The sequence below is a fragment of the Oryctolagus cuniculus genome, chromosome 16 (genome assembly GCF_964237555.1).
Source record: "Oryctolagus cuniculus chromosome 16, mOryCun1.1, whole genome shotgun sequence".
NCBI lineage: Eukaryota > Metazoa > Chordata > Mammalia > Lagomorpha > Leporidae > Oryctolagus > Oryctolagus cuniculus.
Genome location: NC_091447.1, coordinates 57,999,210 through 58,015,244, shown reverse-complemented (window position 1 = coordinate 58,015,244; position 16,035 = coordinate 57,999,210). Strand labels below are relative to the sequence as shown.

The 16,035-nt window shown below is 45.9% G+C and overlaps 1 protein-coding gene across 3 annotated transcripts in view; it reads left to right on the top strand.

Moving 5' to 3' along the window:
* The window catches only part of VOPP1 (VOPP1 WW domain binding protein), a 44,543-nt gene that overhangs the window by 12,472 nt on the left and 16,036 nt on the right, over positions 1-16,035 (top strand). For all 3 annotated transcript variants that reach the window (XM_051853132.2, XM_070058426.1, XM_008261854.4), the window contains one exon: positions 13,733-13,791. In XM_051853132.2, coding sequence (XP_051709092.1) covers positions 13,733-13,791 — 59 coding nt within the window. The remainder of the gene's footprint in view (positions 1-13,732; positions 13,792-16,035) is intronic.

The following is a 16,035-nucleotide window of genomic DNA, read 5'->3' as shown; positions in this document are numbered from 1 at the left end:
TAACCTCTGTTTCTGGTATGTCCTGGATGGGCAGCAGTTAACCTTTAAGTTAACCTTTAAGGCTGCTTCAGTGTCTGGGCATCTCCCAAAAGCGTGGCTGTTCCCATGTGCACAGAGGGGCTGAGGTGACGTCATAGACACTTGATCTCACAAATAGTTCTGGGCCACTCAAGCACAAGAACCATGGGAGATAATTTATTTTATGATTTAAACAGAAATATGTTTGCTTTTTAGCCAGGGGGCTTAGCCAACTTTTATACCATCGTTTTTGGGAGTAAATGAGCCCTAAGTTCTAAATGAAATTGGGGATACATTTTTGTTCCTTTGTTAGTGTTCTTTTCAGTAGCTATTCTATTACATTGTAGCCTGTGTGTGTGACATAGATACGTTATACAACAAATGCTCATATACATATACATGTGTGTATGTACATATATAGTGTGACTTAAATACATTACACAGGTGTACATGCACATATAACCATATGCATATACACATATGTGTACGTTATAAATATATTATGTATACATACACACATTTATTGTGTGTATATGCATGTGTGTGATGTAGATGCAGTATATATACATGTATACATGTGTATATGCATGGGTGACATAAGTACATCAATAACCACACATGTATACATACATGTATGTGACAGTGTATAACAGAATCACATATACACGTGTACATACATACATGTGAAAATTTGTAATACAGTGTACTCAGTAGTTACTGTCTGTGTTGTTGGTTCAGCAACCATGTGTGGCGTCTGCCCATGGCTGGAAGCATAGTACCTGCGACTCTGTCTTCCCTGTAGACCTGACATTTGCAGGGACCAGCGTGAATACCTTCCAGGCCAGAATTTGTGTCAGGCAGTGGGCCTGTGATGATCCAGCTGTGAATTATTCAGATTTTTTGTTTCTTGTCCTTTCAGCCTCACATTTGGCTGTTTCATAGCTCATTGGTTTTGTTTTAAGGGAGACACTGAATTAATTTTTTTTTGTAAAGGGTGAATGCCCATTGAAATGGCATTCTTAAATCATCTGGGGATTTCCCGTGTGTTGGTCTTTTTATTTCCATAGATAATTGATTTGATGGTTTTAAGTTTTTACACAAGATGAATACATGTACATGGTTAAAGCAATGAAAGACAACGTGGGCCTCCCTCCCCCATGCCATTCTCTGCAGAGGTAACTGCTGTTTCCTGTGCAGCCCTCTGAATTTTTCAAATTACTGTATTCAACTATTTTGCTAAGGGTGTGCAGATGTGACCGTATTATATACAATGTTTGTGGGTTTGTTTTTTGTTTTTTTTTTTTTTTTGACAGGCAGAGTTAGACAGTGAGAGAGAGAGAAAGAAAGGTTTTCCTTCCGTTGGTCCATCCCCCAAATGGCTGCTGTGGCTGGCTGCACTCCCAGGCCACAGCAGAAAGCTGGACTAGAGGAGGAGCAACCAGGACAGAACCCGGTGCCCCAACTGGGCCTAGAACCCAGGGTGCCGGCGCCGCAGGTGGAGGATTAGCCAAGTGAGCCACAGCGCCGGCCTGTTTTTTTGTTTTTTTTTTGTTTTTTTGTTTTGATTTGGAGATACTGCTTGGAGATATTTTCCTATCAACTGCGCAAACCCACTGCATTTTCCTTGGAGTTACAGAATGTTTTGTTCCTTATTATATGAATGTCTGACTCATTTTAAGCTTCTGTCTCTTGACAGATAGTTACGAGGTTTCTAGCCTTTTGCAAATATGTTATCTTATGCTCCTGTGTGGGTTTGAGTTGGTGGATTATTAGGCTTGTGATTAAACCATTAAGGTTTAATTAAACCTTGTGATTAAACCATTAAGCCACTTGTGTGGCTTGGGTTGTAAGATGGTTCAGTGTGTGTGATGTGGTTGTAGCCTGGCAGAAAAGGCTGAGTTCCTCAGACCTTGAGAAAGTATTTGGGCATTGATTTAAGAAAGAGCCTACGCATGTTATCTGTGTCAGGGCTACATCCAGATTCAGTGCTGGGCTTTGTGCAGCTTTGCGTTGCTTGGGATTTGCAGGCTGGAAGGACCCTGCTAAATCCTACACTGAGAAGCATGCCTAGAGACACATTGAACTTCTGTTCTGATCTCTCTCAGTACCCTGTGCTCCCAATTTCTCTGTCCTTGCTGCATTAGATATTCCTGGGTTTTAATCATCCCACATAAAGCAGTTGGGGCCAGTTTCTTCCTTTTGGAGTTGGGAGAGGTGCAACTAGGCCTGCAACCCTGCCTGTGAGTTGAGAATTTAATCTGTCAGTGAGGCATTGGGGTCCCTGGGGTGACCTGCACCTGGGCTCTTGGAGCTCACTAAGCTTTGCTCTCTTTTGTTTGTGTAATTGATCCAAGTAAGATAAAGTTGCATTCAGAAGAGAGGGTTTTGTGACTTCCGGCAGGGGGAGACCAGGATGCATGGGGGCACCTGTAGATTTAACAAAGTTGATGTGTTATGCCAGACCCTTCATTCTTGTGTCTAACAAAGCCTATGTAGCCCCCTGAGCGTGGTGGAGTCTCCTGAGAAATTAGGAGGGCAGGTGCAGGGTCAGCAACCACCCTGCCAGGCCTCCTGCAGCTGTACATCTTGGTGGGTGCTGACTGGGATGGTGGGGGGTTCTGGGACCGTCCCAACCTGGAGCTCATCTGTCCCTTTGGCACAGGTTGGCACTTGAATCTTTCTTGTGTTCCTCCTCCCTCACCAGGCACTCACTGACTCTCTGCCCACCTGACCACTGATGCTAGCAAGGTTGACCTCCATGATGGGGAGGCAAGAGAGAGCTTTGCCATGTGGATGGAGTGGACAGAATAGGAGGAACTGGGGACAGCACTGGGCTGTTATGAAGGAATGGGCAGTGTTGCTGGTCTCTGAAATCAAAAGGATTGCAGTATACTTGGTTCCCAGTTCTGGAGCTGTCTGGTGGGGGAGGTTCGTGGCATCTGGTCAGGATTCTAGCTGCAGGAGAGAACCCTGCACAGTGTTGTATTCTGGCATTCTCTCATGCTCAGGTCACCTGCATAAGGTCTCTAGCTGGAGAAGTGATGTGGGGAATTGTTATTTATTTATTTATTTATTTTTTGACAGAGTTAGAGACAGAAAGTTCTTCCTTCCATTGGTTCACCCCCCCCCCCCCAAATGACCACGGCGCGCTGCGCTGATCCGAAGCCAGGAGCCAGGTGCTTCCTCCTGGTCTCCCATGCGGGTGCAGGGCCCAAGCACTTGGGCCATCCTCCACTGCACTCCTGGCCCACAGCAGAGAGCTGGACTAGAAGAGGAGCAACCGGGACAGAATCCGGAGCCCCGACTGGGACTAGAACCCAGGGTGCTGGCACCGCAGGTGGAGAATTAGCCTAGTGAGCTGTGGCACTGGCCGAGCTGGTGACCTTTCCAACAGGAGGCATTGTGTGCACTGGAGGGCACAGCCTCTGCATGACAGCCCAGAGTGATAGTACAGAGCCAGCATGCGGCATGGAGATGGCAGGTTGCACTAGCCTTAGGAGGAACCCTTGTGAGTTAGGGTTAAACAGAGCTGATTGTGGAGATTGTGTTCAGGTTGGAACAGCAGGAAATGAAGACACCGCCTTGGCACTTACCCTGTGGGTCCTCGCAGTTGCAACTCACACTTTCACAGCACTTTCTCGTGCATAGGCAATATCTGAAACTTTCATCATTAAATCACTTCATCATGGTGTTAGGGTCCGAAAAAGCCCATCGCCCGAGGAACGACTCCAAGAGACTTTTCTCTCATGCAACCAGCAAAGGGTTAAATTTATTGATCCAACATGTTGGGGCCCTCTGAACATACAAGGACAGAGGAGCAGCGAGGAACTACAGCATAGGGTTTATAAAGGCAAAAACCCAAAAACCACAAAATCGGGAGGGGGGAGAGAATACACGGTTGCTAAGCAGTTGCTAAAATCTTACAATCAGCAATTATGATATTAAGACATAGACAAATCACATCTTCATTATTAGCCCAGGTAATCCAGGTGCAACCTTTCTACTTTTAAGCTTGAGCAATCATGCTAGGGGGTTTTTGTGCGTAGCCAAGGGTGATGTAGTGCACTGCTATTGTCCGACTATTTGAGATCATAGTTTCAGACCAGAGTCTCACGGTGGGGGGGTGCTTTCCCAGAATGGAGTCTCAAGTGCTCCAAAATGTAGTCCCTACTGTCAAGGTGCTACTTCACTCTGTTTTACTTTCACAGCTGCACCAGGAAGGTTTAAACCTGTAAGCTTAAGCTTAACTTTTTACACCTGCACATATACAATTTTAACTCTTCAATGGGAAACATGGTAGGTGATGTTATCAGATCTGATGATCATTTGTATTATCAGAATTGAGGGGGTAGTGGGAGAGAAATGAGACAAATCTTCTATGGCAGTGTTTCCTGGTTCCTTCCTGGGAAGAAAGTGGTGGTGGGTTCTGAGGATAGAGAAGAAGAAACCAATTCTGACTCAGTTTCTCCTCCTGTATGCACAATACAGGAGGTGTGTCATTTTCTTTTTTCTTTTTTTTTTTTAAGATTTATTTTATTTACTTGAAAGTCAGAGTTATACAGAGAGAGGAGAGGCAGAGAGAGAGAGGTCTTCCATCCAATGGTTCACTCCCCAGTTGGTCACAACAGCTGGAGCTGCACCGATCCGAAGCCAGGAGCTTCTTCTGGGTCTCCCACAAGGGTGCAGGGGCCCAAGGATTTGGGCCATCTTCTACTGCTTTCCCAGGCAACAGCAGAAAGCTGGATTGGAAGTGGAGCAGCCAGGTCTTGAACAGACGCCTATATGGGATGCCGGCGCTTCAGGCCAGGGCGTTAACCCAGTGTGCCAGAGCGCCGGCCCTGGTGTGTTGTTTTCTTTAAATAGCAAGGAACCAACTCCACAGCAGATCCTCTAAGACAACTGAGTTCTGACACTGTCCACACCACAGCCCAGGGACCAGGTCCCTAGGACTGTCCTACTTCAGACCAAGTCACAAGGCAGGGGCTCTGGAGTTTCTAACCTGGGGTTCCCACCACTGCCTCCTCAAGCTCCAGTTATTTTACATTCATCAGTTTATTATAAATATATCTTAAAGGCTACAAATAAGCATCCAGAGGAAGCGATAGTGTGTGTGGTGGTGGTGGTGGGGTTCTGGGCTTCTGTCCATGGAAGGGAGGGTGCAGCCTCCTGGAACCTGGCTGTGCTCTTTTCGCCTTCCTGGCAGGACTCCCTCTGAATGGACAGGCTGGATGCAGAAAGGGTTCAGACTCTTCAGCAGCTCTTTCTGCAGGACCCCCTGGAGTGAGGAGGCCTCTCAGAATCTGCTGCGTTTCTGTGGCCTACGCTGGGGAAGGAGTTATGGGCCAGGACACATGCGTGAAAACCAGGAAGTATGCACATCATAATACAGCACAGGCGTGCATGCTCCTGGGCCTGCTGTTCTGCAAGGAACAGGCTCTCCTTGGCAAAGCTCTGGGTGCTCTTGGGCTTCCTTTTTGCCCCTGGAAAGGCAGTGAATGACAGCATTGAGGTCTGAGGATGTTGGGAGATTTAATTCCTAATAGCCCATAGAAGTTTATTTTGGGGGAACAGAGGTGAATTCAGTGGTTGTACTTATGCCATTGCATTCTTTTTTCTATGTTTTCTACGAATGAATTCTTTTTTTTTTTTTTGACAGGCAGAGTTAGAGAGAGACAGAGAGAAAGGTCTACCTTTTCTGTTGGTTCACCCCCAAATGGCTGCTATGGCCGGCGTGCTGCGCCGATCAGGAGCCAGGAGCCAGGTGCTTCCTCTTGGTCTCCCATGCGGGTGCTGGGCCCAAGCACTTGGGCCATCCTCCACTGCCTTCCCGGGCCACAGCAGAGCTGGACTGGAAGAGGAGCAACCGGGACAGAACCCAGGGTGCCGGCGCCGCAGGCGGAGGATTAGCCTAGTGAGCCGCAGTACTGGCCTCTACGAATGAATTTTTTTCCTTGTTGAAATGAAGCACATGTAATATGTCTTAAATTGATTGTATGAAATGAAGATTTTTCATGAAGTTAAGCTTCTTATAAGCAGAATTTTAATTGCTGGCTATATTCGTTTTGGTATAATCTTTCTAGCCTGATACATTGTTTTTCAGAGACTTTGCTCATCTGTTACTTTTTAATTAAATCCTTGTTGGTCAATGTTAAAATAAAACTTAATTGAGATTTACAAATAAAAGCTGTGAGTTCCATACAGAAAAATTGGACCCTGACTACCAGAAAGTGCATACCTAACAGCTAATTTATTGCCAGTAGTTTGGTTCATATGTTTCCTATTATTTTCTCTCCTATGACATGATAAAAATACACAGTCCTAAATATTGGCTTTTTTATTAGCAAAGTAGTCCATATTAGCATATTTTTTCTCAGTCTAATAGTAAACACTTACTGTGTTGTTTTGTGGATATATTACATGTTTATTAACCAAAATTATATTGAAACTATAATTTGAGAAGCTATTTTGAAATATGAGCTTCAGAATTTTATTTTGAAAATTTTGGCCATTTCCAGATTTTTTTAAATGCTGTTCACAATTGTTATCATTTCCTTGGGATGAATGTAGTGGCCCTGCTGAAGTTGCATACATTTTAGGGATTTTTGAGATGGATTGAAAAATTGTCCTACTGAGACATGAGGCTTACTTTCTCAATATGTTGTGATATGTTTTTCCTTCATTCTCAACAATGAATACCAGGGCTTTTTTTTTCTTTAATCAACTTGATAAATAGAAACTGCCATTTATAATTTTCATTTATTTGTGTATTAATGAATATTATCTTACAATAGGATTATTGTCCTTTTATGTTTCCTTCAAAAATTCTTTTATGTATTTTTCACATTGTAATTATCTTAATGAATTATATAAGCTCTTTATTGTTTAAAGATATTACTTAGCTGTTTTCTGGTATTGTTTGTTTTGATTTGGTTTGTCATTTAGTTAATTCCCATCTGCTGGAGATGCGGTTTGTACCTGCACTGGGGACCTGGGGGACACTGCTGCCTCTGTTTCTTTCTTTTTTTTCTCTTAAAGATTTATTTTTTTTGAAAGTCTGAGTTGCAGAGAGACAAGAGACAGAGCTCCTCCATCCACTGTTTCATTGCTCAGATCTCCACAAAGGCCAGCGCTGGGCCAGGCTATCCTGGTCTCCCATGTGGGTGGCAGGAGCAGAAGCACTTGGGCCATATTTGGCTGCTTTCCCAGGCCATTAGCAGGGAGCTAGATCCAAAGTGCAGCAGCGGGGATACAAACTGACACCCATATGGGATCCTGGGTCACAGGCAGTGGCTTTACCCAGTACACGTCAGCACCAGCCCAGCCCGGCCCAGTGCCTCTCTCTGTTTTGTTGAAAACTATAGCAGATAAAGGAAGCATTCAGAGTAAGTTGTGAGAGCTCATGGAAGTCTCCCCAGATTTGAGATGGGCACGATTTGTATCTGAACACCTACATTTCCCTAGAGTCTTCCCGGTCTTGGGGAGTGTTGCTGTGTCTCTGGTCCTTGTTCGCTGTGGTCTCTTTTATGGGACACTGGAGGATCTTCTGTGTCTTGTCTTAAGGGCTTCTCCATTTTCTTCCCATGTGTAATTACAGTGCTTGTAGGAAGCCTTCCACTTCTACCCCTGAAAAATCAAGATGCTCCCTGACAAACAACATCTCCATAAACCCAAGGAAAGAGGAATTAGCACTTAGAGAATAAATTTAAATTCTAATACAGGAATTTAAGGCATGACCACTCCTCTCAGTTGAAGTTCAGAGACCTGGAGGTAATTGTTTGTCATTCCCTGCATGAATTCCTATTCGGAGTTGCAGGCTGTCACTGCCCTCCCTCTCTGTGCCTGGACCTGGCTGCATCCTGCCAGCTCCCTTTGTTCACAGTCTGTGTGGAATGTCAAGCGTTCCACCTTCACTGGGCTGGAACTTAGCTCAGTCAGCATCTCATTGCCTGTGTGTCAAGTTCAGCTTTTGACGAGCATGAAGCAGCACTGGGACACAGCAGGGGTCTCTCTCTCTCTGGACAGCAAGGCAAGAGAGCCCTGTTGGGTTGATGCTCCTGGGGCGTCTGCCCAATTTGAAGCAGATCTTGGGATTTGACCAGGACAGACTGCTGGGCTAAGACTGTTGCCATGACAAAGAAAGCAAGGAGCCCTACAGGTTCCAGGTGTGGCTGAGACTGGTTCTGTCAGCCATTCCTTTGTCTGCTGAAGAGCCCACTGTGTACCACATAGTCAACCAAAGGACAAAAGATGGAATTGAGACAGAATCCACATTGTTGTGAATATCTGGAACCTTGAGATTCACTCTGTGTGTCCCAGAGTTTGACCATACCTTGCCCTAACTTGGGATAGGAGAACAGAGCGTGTTATTCTGGGCACTCCACATCTAGCACACATAGACACAGAGACTCTGGGTCAGTATGAGGATTACATGGTGATTAGCAAGGATTTGTGCTGTGGGGCTTATTGAGATCCTGGCTAAATATGGATATACTTAGGCTTGCTCAGCTGCATCTGCAGATATGCTTGTCCTTGAGCAGTCAGCACCGGGGTTCTCCTCAGTGCCGACATCCCACAGACCTCTCCAGGCCCAGCTGTGGAGTCCCTGGTTCCTTGCTCCTGCAGGCAGCCACTTCCTCAGGACCCCACTTGGCTAACACGCTACAACTCTTGGTGATCTCCTCAAGGAGCAGACAGCTGTGTTTATTGTGTTTGTTTATGTTGTGCACTTGGAAGAAATGCTGTGTTTTGAGCTCTCCGAGAGCCTGCTGTTTGCCCAGAACCTTGTGTGGGGTCCTAACTGCCGTGGATGCCTGGTCCGTGACGAAAAACACCCAACCTCTCCCACAAATGTGTTTTCTGGTTACTCAGGCTGTCATTCCTTAAGAAACCATCTCCCTGTCTTTGTAAAATGAGTAAGCTTACTTTCAGGTGTGGAAATAAAACCCTAAACTTTGTTTTTTTTCTTCTTAGTTTGTATACAGTTTAAACAGTTTTTGAAGAGAATGTGGTGGGTTTTTTTGGTAATTCTTTTGACTTATTTTTTTGAAAAATACTCAGTTCAAACATCAAATTATATTAAAAGATGCATTTGGAAAAATCCATTCTCATTCTTGTCTCTTCCACCCTCCCCCTCTTCCCACAGAGTGAAAACATCCGTCATTACTGTACATTCCTGCAATTCTTTTTGTAGACAGCAGCAGCCACGTGTACTAAAGGTTGCATAGTAAATGTACCTTTCTTGTGTCTGCTTTTTCAGTGTAGTACCTGCTGTGGAGCACTGCCGTGCATTAACCAGTTCTTGCTGCTGTGTGAAAACAGTGCCATGCAGTAGCCATTTCTTGCTGCTGTGTGGCATCTGTGTATGGGAGCAGTGCCATGCGTTAATCAGTTTTTATTTTAAAAATTTATTTATTTGAAAGGCAGCCTTAGAGAGATTGATCTTCTATCCTCTGGTTCACCCCTGAGAAGGCTGCCGTGTCCAGGGCTGGGCCAGACTAAAGCCAGGAGCTTTGTTCCAGGTCTCCCATGTGGGTGCAGGGGCTCAAGACCTTGGGCCATCCTGCGTTGCTTTCCCAGGTGCATTAGCAGGGAGCAGCTGGGACTGCTCCACCACAGTGCTGGCCCCAGTTAACCAGTTGCCATGCAACAACCAGTTCTTGCTGCTGCATGGTGTTTGCTGTGTGGGAGCACTGCTGTACTTCAGCTAGATCTTGTTGCCCTGTGGTATCCTCTCTGTGGTAGCATTGCCATGCTTTAACCAGTTCTTTTTTTTTTTTTTTTAAGATTTATTTATTTACTTGAATTACACAGAAAGAGGAGCGGGGGGGGGAGGGAGGGAGAGGTCTTCCATCTGCTGGTTCACTCCCCAATTGGCTGCAATGGCCAGAGTTGGGCTAATCCAAACCCAGGAGCCACGAGCTTCTTCCGGGTCTCCCACGCAGCTGCAGGGGCCCAAGGACTTGCACCATCTTCTACTGCTTTCCCAAGCTGTAGCAGAGAGCTGGATCCAAAGTGGAGCAGCTGGATTTGAACGGGCACCCATATGGGATGCCGGCATTGCAGGCTGCGGCTTTACCTGATACGCCACAGCGCTGGCCCCTTAAATAGTTCTTGTTGTGTGGTATCTGCTGTGTGGAGCACTGCCATGCATTAACCAGTTCTTGTTGCTGGGTGGTGTCCTGTGTGGGAGCACTGCTGTGCTTTAATTAGTTCTTGTTGCTATGTGGTATCCTCTGTGGGAGCACCTCCAGGTATTAACAAGCCTTCTCTGCTGGTCATTTGCATTGTCAGGCTTTTCCTGTAAGAAATAATGCCATAGTAAGTAGCTCTGTGGAAATGGAATTGCTTGTATATAAAGAGACCCTCAGGGCTTAGAGGTAAATACAAGAGTAGTTTTCCAAATATTCCTAAATTTCTTTCCCAACAGACATTTCTGAGTGTTTCGGGGAATTGTGCTATATGTAACAATTCAGTGCTTATGTATCACTTTTTTTTTTAAGTTTGTATTACTTGAAAGGAGAGTGACAGGGAAGGAGAGACAGATTTTCCTTCTACCAGTTCAATCCCCAAATGGCTGCAATGGCCAGGACTGGGCCAGGATGAAGCCAGGAGCCTGGAACCCCATCCAAGTCTCTTACATGGGTGACAGGGTTCCAAGCACTTGGACCATCTTCGGCTGCTTTCCCAGGAGCATTAACAGGGAGCTGGATCAGAATCAGAGCAGATGGGACTTTAACTGGTACTCCTGTATGAGATGCCTGCACTGCAGGTGATGGCTTAACTCACTGTGCCACACTGCTGACCGCTCATGTCACCTTTTACAGCCTTAAAGCATGCCCACACACACACCCAACATGAGCAGCTGAGCATTTTGTGTTGAGGCAGCCGGGATACCTTTCCAAGGCTGTCATCCTGTGACTGGCAGGCTCTCCATGTCTACCTGCTATGCTATAGTCTCACCCCAGCACTGGGGGTTGGGGTGGGCACAGGAAATACAGCAGTGTTTGTCAGTCTAAGAGACCCAGTGTTGAGGGTTGATTTTGCCACTTTCAAAACAGGTAACTCTGAGGAGGACACTGCCTAAGTGCTCCAGTGTTTTCACCTGTAAAATGGCATGCCTTATACTCAGTGTTCCAGAGATCATGTGAGCTGAAAACCGTGAAATGACTTTGGAAGGATGGAAGGAAGAGTGCTTTCTAAACTGCTGCAGCTTGGTTGCTGCCCTGAGAGTTAGGGGTATGGTGCTGGAGGACCGGGGCTCCTTGAGTTGGGGAATTCCAGGGAGGAAGCTGTGGAAGAGGGAGCTGCATTCATTTCCAGGCCACCTCTGTGTGCTGGCCCTGTGCGTGAGTCTGTGGTGCCACCTGCAAGAGCAGCCAGGGCTGCAGGAGGCTGCAGGCTGCAGGTCTGGGGCTCCTGGTATCTGGAGAGATTCTAGATTGTGTGGAGCTTGCAATGGTGCCAGGAGGGTTTGCAGCTGTCTGGTAGAGGTGGAGAGTAAAGAAGCATTTAAATGCTACAGGGAAGAAAGACCTGTTTTCTCCTCTGTTCATCGCAGAAAACTACAGAGGCCAACTGTAATTGGGGCAAAGGAGACTTTAGTGAAATGAGTTGAATCATGGGGCAGAGAGGCCTGAAATTGCCCTTTCTTGCCAAAATACATTGATTTCTTCAACAATCTGAGTGTCATTTATTTTTATTTTATTTATTTGAGAGGTAGAATTATAGACAGAGGGAAAGACAGAGATAGAGTTCTTCTGTCCAGTAGTTCACTCCCCAGATAGCCGCAGTGGCAGGAGCTGAACTGGCCTGAAGCCAGGAGCTTTTTCTAGGTCTCCCACCTGGGTGCAGGGGCCCAAGCACTTGGGCCATCTTACGCTTTCCCAGGCCATAAGCAGAGAGCTGGATCGGAAGAGGAGCAGCTGGGACACAAAGCGGCGCCCATATGGGATGCTGGAACCACAGGCGGAGGCTTAGCCTATTACACCACTGAGCTTCATTTCTTGAACTGAGCATGAGCTTACCTGGTCTAAATTAAATCTTTTTCCATTAATAAAAACTGGTCACTTTGCTTCTTGACATTTAGTATGCTTCTGAATGTCTTGAAATGCATTCCAGAAATCCTGTTGTCATGGGCTGTTTTCATAGCCCAGCGTAATAGGTACCACGTGCAGTTGGCTGCTGCTGGAAATTTGTCCATTTCTAAGATGTTGTGGCTGTGGAGCAGACTGTGGTCATCTCCTCTCCTGCCTTGAGGGTGGGGCCTGGGCAGGACAGTGAGCCCTTCCTTTTCCAAAGAAAGCTTTGTATTACTTTTTTTCCCCCATGTGTTCTTTAGTAATCTGAAGTATGGGAGGTCTTCAAAAAGTTCATGGAAATGCATATTTTGAGAATCAGCATAGATTTCAAAATTTTTTGTACCAAAACAAATGCATTTTCATGATATTTTCCCACAGACTTTTTTTTTTTAAGACTTATTTATTTATTTGAAAGTCAGAGTTACAGAGACATACAGAGAGAGACAGAGAGAGACAAGAGAGGTCTTCCATCCGCTGGCACACTCCCTAGATGGCCACAACAGCCGAGGCTGGGCCAGGTTGATGCCAGGAGCCAGGAGCTTCATCCAGATCCACCACATGGGTGCAGGGGCCCAAGCACTTGGGCCGTCTTCCGCTACTTTCTCAGTCCATTATCAGGGAGCTGGATTGGAAGTGGAACAGCCAGGACGTGAACTGACACCCATATATGATGCTGGTGTCACAGGTGGTGGCTTTACCTGATGCGCCACAACACTGGCCCCTCTCACAAACTTTCTAAAGTACTCTCATATCCTACCATGTAAACTTTAATAAGTGAATTATCTTTTTTACCTTTTTAATGAAATGGTTATCGTCTATTTTAAATTTTATATATTTTTCTTTTTAACATTTATACAATTTTGGGAGGCAGAGAGACAGGAAAGAATCAGAACTCCCACCTGCTGGTTCACTCCTCAGATGCCTGTCGCTGGGGTGGCAGGGACTCGACTACTTGAAGCATCTTTGTTGCCTCCCAGGGTCTGCATTAACAGGAAGCTAGAGTCAATTGCTGGGTCTAGGAATGGAACCCAGGTATGTGGATATAGGATTCAGGCATCCTAACTGCTCTGCTAAATGCCCTGCCTCTCAATGTATTTAAAGATGTGAAACTCTAGTAAAGTAATAGGAAAATAGGTACTTTGCTTCCTTTATAAAACTTTAAAAAAATAAGAAGTCGTAGCAGGGTTAAGCTGCCACTAGCTGTGCCAACATTGCATACAGTTGCTGATTTGAGCATCCCATATGGGTGCCCCACTTCTGATCCAGCTCCTTGCTAATGGCCTAGGAAAGCAGCCGGAAAATGGCCCAAGTGCTTGAGCTCCTGCACCCACATGGGAGATTCCCATGAAGCTCCTGGCTCCCAGATTTAATCTGGTCCAGCCCTGGCTGTTGTGTCCATTTGGGAGAGTGAACCAGTGGATGGAAGACTTCTCTCTCTGCCTTTGCCTCTCTGTAACTCTGCCTTTCAAATCAATAAATAAATCTTAAAAAAAAAAAAAAAAAAAGCCATGAGAGAGGGAGGTGGATGACAGCTTCCTGGTTCTAAAGTATCCTTGGTCCTCCTGCTGTATGTGAGATCTTATCAACAGAGTACATGTTCTTTGCCCTGACAGTGTTTCTCTTGCTTCTGTTTGCAGTGCTCAGAGGCCAAAAAACATTGCTGGTACTTTGAAGGACTCTATCCAACGTATTATATGTAAGTATTTGCACTGTTGGTTTCATCCTGTGTTTCATCACATCTTTCTCTGGGGATTATTTCTTTATAGGTAGAAGATTGCATTATGGGAAAGAAAGCCCCCGTGTGATACAGCCTCCAACCCAGGTTTCAGGCCTGCTGGTACTCAGGGACAAGCAGGTGGCCTTGCTGGCAGCAAGTAGCTGCTCAGACCAGGCACTTTGCTGGCAGCATGAAATACCTGCTCTGTTCTGTGACGCAGGTCAGCTTTTGTGTGGTTCATATCAAGGGGCAAGGTATCTAGGGAAGGCACAAGTTATTTTGGTTTGTACAGATTTTCTTGTGAAAGAGAGCAGGGGTAATAGGAATAGATTTTACAGTCTTGGGCAGGACGAGAAACATTCCTTGGCTGGTCTGCTGTGACTGCATGCGTGTGTGCATGTGTGTACTCTGTATGTGAAATCCCAGTGATTGCCCATCCTGAGCTCCTCTCAAAACAGGCACTGTCACAGCCTTGCTGGCTCTGGCCGCAGGATTTTTTCTCTTCCTGTGCCCACGTCAGTGTCTGCCAGTTTGGCTCTAATTAAGGCACAGTTTTCTGTCTGTTGTTTTCATGTGCTTTAATATCTGGCTAGCCACCAGCTGTGGGGAGCAGCCTGCCTAGGTGGCCAGATTGTCGGTTACTGGTTTTCATTGTGTTTGAAATTCCACAGATTTTGAGTGGAATATCCTAAACCAGTTTTCCCCAGAAGCTGTTATTTTTAATATTGTAAAATATGAGCCTATTTTTTTAAAGATTTATTTATTTGAAAGGCAGAGTTAGAGAGAGGGAGGGAGAGAGGGATAAATCTTCCACCTGCTGGTTTACTCCCCAAATGGCTACAATGGCCAGGGTTGGGCCAGACTGAAGTGAAGAGCCTGGAAGTCCATCTGGGTCTCTCATGGAAGTGCAGGGGCCCAAGCACCTGGGTCATCCTCTGCTGCTTTCTCAGGTGTGTTAACAAGGAGTTGGATCAGAGCTGGAGTGCTGGAACTCAAACTGAGGCCCATGTAGAATTGCTGGTATGGCAGGCAGCAACTTAACCTGCTGCCTCACAACACCAGCTCCAAATAAGAGATTTTTTTTTAGGAATGAACATGAATGCTATGAACTCTCACACCAAGAGTAACTGGACAGGAGATATATAACACAGCTGGCTCTTCCTAGTTGCAGTTTTCACATTCCATGAAGGATATCAAGGAAAAAATTATGTCTGTATTTAGCAAGTACAAACTTCTTGCTGTTATTCACCAAACAATGTAGTAATACAATATGCCAATTATTTACCTAGAGTGTACACTGTGTTAGGGTCAGGGATAATCTGGAGAAGAATTGATATATATGGGAGCATGTGTGTAGTTCTGTGGGAACGCTATCCCATTTCGCATAAGGGACTTGGGCACCCGTGAGGGCCTGGAACTGGTCTCTGCCAATTTTCAGTGGCCACTGTGATAGCAGAAGGTCCCAGTGTTTGTTCCCTGGCGCTTTTCTTTTTTCTTTTCTTTTCTTTTCTTTTTAAATATTTATTTACTTATTTGAAAGGCAGAGTTACAGAGAGGCAGAGGCAGAGAGAGACAGAGAGATCTTCCATCTGCTGGGTTGATCCCCAGATGGCTGCAGTGGTCAGAGCTGTGCTGATCTGAAGCCAGGAGCTTCTTCCGGGTTTCCCACACGGGTGCAGGAGGCCAAGGACTTGGGCCATCTTCCACTGCTTTCCCAAGCCATAGCAGAGAGCTGGGTAGGAAGTGGAGCAGCTGGGACTTGAACCAGCACCCATATGGGATGCCAGCACTGCAGGCGGTGGCTTTACCCGCTGTGCCACAGCACTGGCCCCCCTTGGCGTTCTTGAGAAGACCCACACAGGAGGGAGAAGGCTGCCTGCCTCAGCATGGGAGATTGCTGGTATCTCTTGTCTTGTTTCATGTTGACGAGCAGGAGACCTTAATGCCCCTGTTTTGTGGGAGCCTCAGCAGAAAGCCTTTACAGCTGTGAGAAGAAAAAGCTCTCTTGGAAAATGCAGCAGTGGCCTGAGGACCATGACTCTCATTACAGTTATCAGGTTGAAGAAAAATGGCTGTGGGACAACAGGGAGATAAAACACTTTGGTTCTTCTCAGTAGAGTGAATCCCGTTGGTAAGGCTCATGTCCTTGATTCAGCTTCTGACACAAATGTGGATCAAGCTCCCTCTGATGTGTTCATCCTGGAGCACAGGCGCTTTTCCAGC